Consider the following 11,131-nt stretch of genomic DNA (forward strand, 5'->3'; position numbering starts at 1 on the left):
GGGGCCCGTATTCAGGCGATACGTTGGCTCCCATAGCTTACATCAAAATATAAAATGATAACCGACTACCGATTATTCAGTTAGTAGTATCGCACGAAATGGTTGTTGAAAGTACCTGGTTTGCAGGGAAAGCGGTTCACAAATATACATGGGCCTCTCCAATCGGGAACACTTTCAATCAAATTGATCGAACGCCGCCACCCGTCAGCCTTGATGAATGTCAGAACATATAGGAGGGCCAATATAGACTCCAATCACTATCTCGTTGGCATGGTGTTCCGGGCTCGAATAACAACATCACCCAGAATCTCCTCTGGCAATCAAATGAGAGTTAACACTGAAGCCATCCACAGCACAGCCCGCTGCAACACCTATAAGGGAAAATGGATGCCGAAATAACCGCAGTCAACAGAGATTCTGGAGATGAAGCATCAACAAATGATCTTCACAATCACCTGAAGAACGTTATCATAAAAACGACGTACAAACTGCCTTCACCCAGATCGAGCAAGTGGCGATCAGCGCGAGATCTTAGGTTGCACATTAATGATGGCAAGACAAAAATATATGGTGAAAACTACAGCTCCAAAAACCAACCAACCAACAACATCAAACCGCATTGGTCAGGGGGGAATAAAGATAGGAGACTGCAACTTTGAGACTGTTGATAACTTTTCCTATCTAGGGTCGAAAATCACAACTGATAACCGCTACGACGATGAAATCCGCCCACGGTTCTTTATTCTTTATTCTATTTTAACTTACAAAAACTGTTCCGCTCGAAACGTTTCATCATAGGGTCAAAGCTCTTACTGTACAAGATAATGATCTTGTCAGTCCTTATGTATTCCTCGCAGACTTCTGAGCAAGAAAAATTGCGAACTCCTAGCCGCGTTCCAGAATTTTTGGCTCCCTACATGACGATGGACGATTCCGAAGCATACCATGATCGTCTGGTTGTGGATAAAATCCAGCTCAATAGACTACGCCGGGCGAGTCACTTAATCCGTATGGATGAGGATGATCTAGTCCGAAAAGTCTATAAAGGCAATATCTACGGTAGAAAAAAAAGATGAAGCAGACCCTGCCTGAGATGGAACGATGACGTAGGCCAGGATGCCAGGTAGCTTTTAGGGATATCGAATCTATCCTTACTAAGGCAGGCCTAGACCGGATACCGGTTGTTGCGCCTTTGATGATGATGAAAATTGTTAATCAATATACAACTACGAAATATGATACAATAAATATCAACAATAAGCAGCATAGGTAATGGATCGATCCAAGGATACGTTAATCAGAGATACAAGAAACAGGGTTGGAGAAGGGGACGATATAATCCGAAAAAAGAATAAAATACGAACCTCTTCAACCCTTTGTTAATAATAATAAGATCTTTACCAAGCTTTCAGAATAATGCTTCCTATAAGAGCCTATCTCCCATCTAGGGTGAGCTTAAGAGGGGTTCGCAGTAAATTTTCAGAACATAAAAATTTGAGGAGAAATCTAAAAGGAGAGTATTTGGAAGCCTAGATACCATGTTTACTAACCACCATAATTTTCTTCAGATTTTTCAATTTTATCTCGTTCGAAAAGCTCTATTTAGGACCTTCCATTTGGTATTCCACATGAATATGTTCGATGAAAGAAAATTTGCACCCCTCTTTCAGGTATATTAATTCACCGGATGCTTCTAGTTCACAGTTTCTACCTCCCCACCAAAATTCGTGTTGATCGGTGAAATCGTTTCTGAAAAAAGTGCGTATGGCATACAGGCAGACAGAGAGTGAACCGATTTTAATAAGGTTTTGTTTTCAACAAAACTTCAGAAAGAGGTAGATGCACCGGTTAATACTGATGAACCTTTGCTAATTATATTGTACCCATTAAGTATACTATATTATGTCGATTAATCCTATCTCTATTGGAATTTTAGGAAGTTTCCTTCTTCTAGGTGTTTCAGCCTAATATCTCTATCTAATTATTCTCCCAGGAGCACTAACCTACTTTGCAAAAGTGATATTGTTCGAACATGTGCATGGAAGTTTCATGGCTCCCCTTACGAAAACCTGCCGACAGCACCCGCAAATATCTCTAGTTTCCCCACTGCTGTGTTATCCAACTTTATTGTATGAGCCAAGCATATTCAATTTATCAAAACATTCCCATACTGGTCCAAAATTCTCCTGGTTGGACCTGAGTGTTTTGACACCGTCTGTTTGTCGGTTAGGATCCCAATATTCTACCCCCTATACTTCCTTTGGAGGTTGTACGTACACCTATCTTTGCCTTACATTTTCGCCTGAAATATGTATTCTGGTATGCTTACCCATTAATTTGAAATACGTTTCCCTTCGAGTAATGACTCCTTCTACAGTGCATGACCCGTAGTGTACCAGGAAATCAGTGGCTAGTCTTAACCATAGGCTAATGGCATGCTCTACCAGTTTGTCCTGTTGCTTCATCGTGTTTCAAACTTTTTATCAAAATAAAACTCTATTGTCATGTTATTGGCATCAGTAATTCGGGATACCGTCTAAAAATAATATCAATCTTCTTTCGATTTAGGCAGTCCGCCGTGTACCTTCAACATGTTGAAGATTGCGCCCTCGCCTGCATCTGTATGCGAAAATGAAGGGGCGCTCTTTGCCGCAGTGCTATACAACAAACTAATATTTGATGGGCGATACTATATTCCACCATGTGGATTATCTTGGATTGTGTCCATGACAATAAAATTGGTACCTGGTGATACTTCTACTTGCCAAGGATCACGCGTGGAGACATTACTGCTTATGTAACCATCCAAGACTTTCTGTACTGTTTTCAACACAAGTGATGTTGTCCTCTAAATGACTACCAATGTACCCCAGGTTGTTTCGCTTGGTTGAAAAGTTTCCATATCTCTACTTTTAATCTAGCCAGATTCCTGTTCCACTAGGGAACGTCCCTTGGTGTCCTTGCTCAGGTACTTTATACGTTCTCTTAGAATTTCTTACTATTCTTTAAAAACCTAATAAAACTAAGAAAGATTACTATGACCACTTTCTGAGAATAGTCAATGTGGTACTGAGGAAAAAGAATAGCCACCCTTTTGGCAACAAGGCAAGTTTTCAAAGCAGTAAAAAGGATAAAGATTGGGTTTCAACCAAAAATAAATATGTGTAGACATAAAGATGACAGTATCATCACCGGGAAGCGAAGAGGAACGAAAGGTGGGTGTCGTACTTTGCCGGTCTCCTCCGACACAATGCCAACGGATGAATTGACAACCTCGCAAATGGAGAAAACTAATGCTGAGGTTTTCCTACTATCCCTACAGAAGATTGGTGCAACGATAAAGGGCTTAAGACAAACAAAGCGCCGGGGATTAATATCATACCACCGTTGCTATTGAAAGACTGCAGCATTCGGATGAAAAAAACCATCTCCATACTTATCTCGCAGATATGGAAGCAGGCGGAAATACAGTTACAGTGGCATAAAAACATCATTTATTACAACCTTCAAAAAAGCTGGCAAGCTGGCATGCGATAATTACAGAGACATCACACAGCATTGTACGTCTTGGAAAACTGACTGAAGCCCTACTCGAAAATAACAACGGAAAAGCGGCTTCAAGCGTGGAAGCTCAAAAATATATTAACTCTTCACCGTGAAACAAGTGCTTGAGATGCGCTGAACGTTTAACGTCAACATCTGCCAGATATTCGTCGACTTTAAACGAAGGTAAGACAGTATCTCGCAACGTACTGTAGGTTAAACTCTAGTTTGGCATTCAAACAACAACAACACAAGTTTCCCTCACGAAAGCAACTGTGAAGAGCTCAACTTTGCTTCGAACCTGCAACCAATTTGACTGGTCTGAAATGGAGGGACAGATTAGCACCAATGCTCTTCAACTTGACACTTGGGCTCGCAATCGGAAAAATCCTTATTGATACCAAAGGTACGCTGCTTCTTAACAACGCAACAAATTGTATGCGAAACCTTCAATGATTAGTCCAGGGCCATAGAGAGAAAATCAGGTCCTGAGTGGAAATTATTCAGAAAACAGGGCCCGATGTGAAAATTATCCGGGTCTCGCTTCAATCGCTCAATTGTGGACAGGTCACAGTCACTGACAATGACAGTGCCTTTTTCATCAGCATTAGTCATCAAAAATTCAATTTCACTCTGATTGAATCTGAGACCGTGTTGCATAAAGCGAACATTCCATTCTTAAAAAAGTTGCTCGAGATCAGCTTTTCTATGAGACACTAGGAAAACATCTGCATGAAATAGTGTATAGGGCGCTGGATGTTGGATGTCCGTGTGACAGTGTCCATAACTAGAACAAAGGGGAGCACCAACAGACACACGAAGCAGTTTTGATATACCCACCACACTTTGCACTTTACTTCTCGGATCGTGGTAGAGTAATTTAACCCATCGCACGAGTTCTTCTGACACTATTGTTGTCGCAGTACATATCAAATGAGTTCGCGCGGCTAACGGTCAAACGCCTTCTCTCGATCCTGAGAGCGACACTTCTCACGGTGCTTCTCCTTAAGTAATCACATGGCGTGTATTGCGTCAGTAGTCCCTCAATTCTTGACAAACCCAGCTTAATTCACGATTATTTGCACGATGTGGATAATCTTGCTTGGGATAAGGTTGTCACCGGATCGGACGGTGATTCGAACACTCACCTGGACTCTTTTCTTTTTCCATATTGGAATGTTGGTGCGTTCTTGCTAGTCAGATGTAGTTTTACTTTCACCCGATTGAAGCTGGAAGCTGTACGCTTTTGCCCATGCAGGAGCTTAGAGGAGATATTGTCAAGTTCTGCTATTCGTTTTATGAGTGCTCGGCTTCAGCGGCGCTAATAGGTGAGGTTGCCAAAATTGTCGCTAAAGCTTGTGAAAATGGAGGATGCACAAATTTTTCCGTTGAAATCTGCTCGAAATATTCCTGTCATCTATCCATCCCTGGTGGTTGATCAACAAGCAAAGTACCGTTCTTGTCATAAATGCAAACGAAAGTGCTCGGTACCCTGTATTTTTCGGTGTCGACTTTTGACAAGTCGATTTAGATCTCTCTCACCGTCCCGAGTGTTGAATTTATCATAAAAAGCCTTTATAATGGGCCGGCCAGGTGACAGCGATCCCTTCCTTTGCTTTTCGATTAGCATTGTTCTAAATTTGCGAATAGGCCAACGTTTTATCGTCGAGAAACCTACGGTAGTAACAAGTTTCTTCTCACAGACATCTGAGCCGCTGAACATCGTCATTTCAAAGATAAGGATCTTTCTGGGATAAGCATCTTTCTTCGTGAACTCAAGGGTTGCATAGGCCGCTTTGTGCGATGATCTCATAGAAAACGGCTTTGCAGTCAGTGATGGCGATAAACTATCGGCGTCTTATAAGGATATAATCGATATGCGTTTTACTGCTCGCGCTATATATAAATGTAGGAAAATGCGACAAACATTTGATAAGCCATTAATTGCCAAGAACAAGGTCGTGAATGTCCGCATAACCGGCAGCTTACCACCCTCATTGCATGCTCAAAAACATTTTCGCCATGGGACCTGTTGTCGTCTGCCTCTTCGTCCACATGACCATTAAGGCCACCTGTAATGATGATATAATTATCAGCAGGCACGTTATAGGCCTTTGCATCGGGAAGTTGTCAGAAAGCATCTTTCTCGGCATCAGGTCAACCTATCTGCGATGGGTATGCGACGAAAAAGTGAATCGTGCGATCAGCTGATATAATGCTGAGCTTTATCAGTCGGTCATCAGATCGTTCGACTACCTTAATGGCATCACGAAAACACTCAAAGATGCCAATGTCAACATCATATTGCGTGTGTGGGTTACCAAAATAGAGCCGTTTATAGTCATTTCTACCGCGATCACGTTCTATGTTGTAGCTTTTGGCACCATACTATGGAGTTTCTTGCAGAGCACAGAAATCAATGGGCATTTTCCGAAGGTTTTTGCGTGTTCCTCCGTCTTTCCAGTGAGAGTGCTAGTATTAAACATGCAGACACGTATTTGTTTTGCTCGAGCTAATTTTCTTACGTTCCGACGCCGTTCATGCGTCAAGAACCCTTGCCCGTTTCTCGACAGGATCGGGGCTCGTCCTGCCCGGTTGACTTCCGTTCCGAAGCTTATACCTTAGGGGTAGGTAGGTATCAGTGGCCGCTCCGAGGAGTCCAATTAGCGCTTTGGTGCGCCGTTTTGATGCCACAAACTCCTAAGACCGTGACTGTTGTTATAGGAACAGGGAAGCAGAGTCCAGCCGGCTCGGATCTTCAGAGCCAGCCCGTAGCATTCACGAAGGAAAGCAGCTCTCCGACCCTGCAGCTAGAAATCTCGCTGAGGTCCCCAAAGAATGGTTTACCCAGTGTCCGAAGCCTGACTCGAGCCAGAGCTGGACAATCGCAGAGAAAGTGCATGAGGGTTTCCCTTCCTTCTCCGCAGCTTCGGCAATGCGAGTTGTAGGGTATGCCGAGCCTAGCGGCATGGTCCGCTATGGGCCAGTGCCCCGTGCAGACCACCGTAATCGCTTATACCTTAACACGATCATTTTGTTTTTAACAAAATTAGATGCATTTGCTTGCTCGGCCTGTTGCGAGACGTTTCACCAGGAGAGATCAGGTAGAATTTAGCATAATGGAATAACTCCAACTCTTTCGCTGATCACAGCATTTTATTTTTGTTTTACTGAGACTAGGCTTGAGACCAATTCGCTATCTAAACAACATGGCGAAGTTATGTTCAGCGAATGGGTAACTCAGACATTTAAAAATAAAATCGATAACTCCAGACCGGTTGAGAAGCCGAGAAGGCGCTGAGGGGATTCAGGCGAAACCAATAGGACTTCATTCTTATTCGTAAGGAAATTAAGGAGGCCAATGTGTTCACAAAGCGAGCTCTAGTATTACGCAGAAGAACAACTGTATATATATGTATGCATGTGTGTGTTTTCTTGCGGTCAAGTATGTTGATCGAGCTTGTTAACGACGTTACCGCCAGCTCTGTTATTACTGACATCTCATATGACAATCCTCCTACTCTTATACGTAGTATAAATGCTGTTGAGGTGCCTTTTCGGTAGTTCAAAATACACATATACCCATGAATGGGCAGATACTACAGCAAACTACGACTTGCTTCCTCCGACTCTATTCGATTCGCTGGCTTCCAAAATAAAGTCGGTTGTTTGTCGGAAACATACATACGTAGACTAGGACAATACTCAACAACTATATTTAAATTATCTTAACAATCTATTTATGGCCTAAATAGGTAAACCATAATTTTGGTAGTACCTGAATACGAAACATCAGTTTCCTTGGGAAAAGATGCACATCTACCCAATTACTTGAAAACTAAACACAAAATTCAATCGCTTGACCTCAACAAAACAACTAACAACAAACATTTTCTTTCTCTATTCAATTGCAGGTGCAAGTCGACGACGTTGTCTCAGCATCTTAAAGACACTGCGTGATCGTCACTTAGATTTGCCCGGAAACCCGGTGACATCATACCACCTAAAGACATTGCTTCTGTACGAATGCGAGAAACATCCACGTGAAATGGAATGGGAGGAAAATTGTATTGCCGATCGGATCAATGGCATCTTCTTGCAGTTGATCTCATGCCTACAGTGTCGAAGATGTCCTCATTATTTTCTACCAAACATGGACCTGTTCAAGGGTAAATCGCCCGGTGCCCTCGAGAATGCAGCGAAGCAAGTGTGGAGGCTGACAAGGATTATGCTAACCAACGCCAGATGTCTTGAAGAACTTTAATTCAGTTGCAAGACCTATTCGTAAGCCTAACGTATTAAAAGGACTGTGTAGTATTCGTGATTGCGTGGAAAGATACTCAATGTTAGATGAATGATAAGAAGAATGCGCGAGTGCATTAGGAGAAGCGAAAATTGAATTTTCTTCTTGCTATAGTCAAAATTTCTAGGATGGCTTCAGTGTAGAGTAGTCGCTCAAAGGCGTTTCGAGTAGTAAATTGCTCCTGGAAATGATAATGTGTGATTAGCATGAGGACGACTGTGAGTCCTTATCAGGCGCTCTGCCAATTTATTATTGTAACATTTTCATTTCTGTTCGAACACTAAAACTCATTTGAGAGCTACTGATGAAACTCAGCAAAAACTTAGTAACAAATAATCCAATTATGGCATAATCCTTGTTACATCTTTTTTCATTCCCAACCAGCTACTTGTTAGCTAATTTGAAAAACATTTCCAAACAGTAAAACAGTACTACGTAGCTTATCTCGAATCAATGTTGCAAAAACGCAATGACAAGATACACAGGTAACACAGATATGACATGTCCACTGTAGCCATTCTCTTTAAACTAAAGATGCAATATCTACGGTCACCACCGACCCAAGTTTTTATCATATTACATTTCGCGCTGTCGCTGCATTACATACTCCTGGCTACGACTGGCCTTAATGTGTATCTATCAATAAGTGTTCATCTACAAAGGTAACGAGTGGCGACGAAGCGGTTAAATCTTTATAGTTCCATATAGAAATCAACTTATGTTAACTGAGACAAAGGCTTGAGTATCTTTTTTGTGGCGTGGAGGATCCTCTTAAAATGGCATCGCCGTTAATCAAATGTGTCACTAAGTGGCCTTTAAAAATAGCCGAGAGATAAGCTTGAATAGAAGCAATTTACATAACAAAACGTTCCTATTCTACGAATTCTCGGAATGGCCTCACCTCTCCCTAGAACAATATCTAAATTAAAATATATCTGAATTTAATGTGAAACCTATCCAAATAAGTCGTTAAAAGCACACACAGGCACTATCGACCTCTGAAAAAACATATCGTCATGAAAATCGGATCTGACTCCGCTCCGGCTCCTCTCTTGCTGGATACGTCCCAGGTCTGAATTAGAACTTTGTCGTTCCACCTACAAAAATGCGCTTGGCACGTAAAAGTATCAATAAAAAATTGAATTTCAGTCGCTATTCAGAAAAATCTCACATAAATTTCAGAGGGAGAATATAGAGATGAGCACAGCCAACTGAACGATTAAAATATGTTTGATTCTCCTTTCGCCTCGCATAATTAACATTTTAGATGTAAAACGTGAATAGGAATCGATTAATCACTGAATTTGGAAATATGGAAACACTCTTGAGCGACACCAGTCTGAAATCTGAATCAATTTGGTTGGGCTTTTATCTTGTGCACTTTGGGGGAATTTCAGGTTATCGTTGAGGGTTGCCGCAAGCTCTGTTAATGCAAAGACCCAATAATTGAATTGGGCGATTTGTAAGGTTTAATTTTGGAAGTGGTAAGCAGCTAACAGCTTTAAATCCTTAAAAGTTTGCATACATAGCGTGACGTAGAAACAAATTTTATAAAAAGGCATTGGCATGACGTTTTCAGATTTTACCGGAGCTGGTCGGATTCTTGAGAAATACATTACGAACTCAACGCGGCTAAAACCAGGTTCAACTATCGGTACCTCTTGCTCTTCCCAACGTTAGCACTACCACGGGACATGGTAATGCCTCCCCGTGATATGTACTTCTGTACATCTTATATATTGGTAATTCACTGTCCAGCAGACGACGGTTATATTCAGAGTTGACTATTTCACAATCGTTCGCGAGACAGCCCAAGGAAGCTTCAGTTTATTTGAACCATTTTTATCTATAAACACTCCAAGGGTTGTTTGTTTTATTAGAATGTTTTGTGCTGACATGAAGGAACCGAAACTAGCCTACTATGAAGATACCGTATCAGCAAGATTACTTTTCCTGAAGACGGCCAGAGAACTATTGCTATGCAACTCCACCGTATTGTAACACTCCATATTCTGAAATGGTATTCCCTAACTGAATTTTCCTAAAACCGACTTCCTGCACAGATGCGATATTAAATACGATTTTTACACTGAAGTGTACCAAAGTACAAAGTATATATATAATATTACATTGAGAGGGTGTCGCGTTGCAGAATCAAAACATCGTACCTCACTTGAACCTAGATGATGTTGCTACAATTCCCTGTCCATCTGGGAAAACTGAATAAGTTAAAAACTGTGGACCTTGACATCTATATTGTTTATTGGGAAAACCACATAAGCAGGACCGTAGACAGAAAATCCGGGCTCAGCTTAAAAATTATAGGGATAACCGAGAGCCAAGGTGAAAGTCATGTACATGGGTCTAGGGTGAAAATTACGTAGGCCACCATTATCCATTCTCTTCATTGAAATTCAGGCTATTCAAAAACCGGCACAATCCCCTCTCCGATTTACATTCAAAGTTGAATTGGGTTAAAATGCTGTGTTGCTGCTGGAAGAGCGGCTAGTCCCTCGTGGGTTCAAAAACTAAAGTTGATAGACCAGTAGCTTACTCCAAACTACAATTTTATTTTACACAAAGCTACTCTAGTAGCTTTGTACTGTTGAAGGGGCTAAGTTGCTCCCGAAAGATATATATATACTATAAAATAAAATTGTAGTTTGGAGTAAGCTTGATAGATAGAAGACAATATCTAACCTCCTTTAAAAACTACTTTGAAGCAGACTGCATTTCACACTATTTCTTGACTCGTATCACACAGTCCCTGTGTACTTGATATGTTTATGTCAATAATTTCGTCGCCATCTACATCACATCATTCATCACAATTTGGACGAGTTCGATATTCCATTGTTACTCCGTATTTCAATCCTGATTATGGTTCGGTTTTGTGGTCACATGTTCAAAAACATCACTCCGTCTCCATCACTTTTTTTTTCGGCGATATAACCTCATTCCAAAGTCACCAGAAATCTGTTTTCCTGAAAAGCGCCAGTAGGCCAACCAAGCCTTTGGCTTTTTTTTTCCGCGAAAATACTTTTCGTTGCTCAAAATTCAATAATTAGGATTGTACTCGTAGCCTGGTGACGGCTATAACACTGCCTCACCCACTAGAACAAAACCTCACGAGAAACGACCTGACAGATAATTTTTAGTGTTCCATCTACTTACTAAAAAAATGCAGCTAGGGAATATGATGCATGCGATACCGTGTGACAAAAACGAAACAAGACCTTCTGTCACACAAAAAGCGAATGAAAACTATAAAACACCCTAGCCGAA

General features: G+C 41.3%; 1 protein-coding gene across 1 annotated transcript in view; it reads left to right on the forward strand.

Annotated features, from left to right (window-relative positions):
* The window catches only part of LOC119658459 (protein mab-21), a 29,028-nt gene extending 18,604 nt beyond the window's left edge, over positions 1–10,424 (forward strand). Inside the window, exon 2 of the mRNA XM_038065864.1 lies at positions 7,458–10,424. Coding sequence (XP_037921792.1) covers positions 7,458–7,807 — 350 coding nt within the window. The 3' untranslated portion in view covers positions 7,808–10,424. The remainder of the gene's footprint in view (positions 1–7,457) is intronic.
* Positions 10,425–11,131: the final 707 nt, after the last annotated feature.

The sequence above is a fragment of the Hermetia illucens genome, chromosome 5 (assembly GCF_905115235.1).
Source record: "Hermetia illucens chromosome 5, iHerIll2.2.curated.20191125, whole genome shotgun sequence".
Classification (NCBI taxonomy): domain Eukaryota; kingdom Metazoa; phylum Arthropoda; class Insecta; order Diptera; family Stratiomyidae; genus Hermetia; species Hermetia illucens.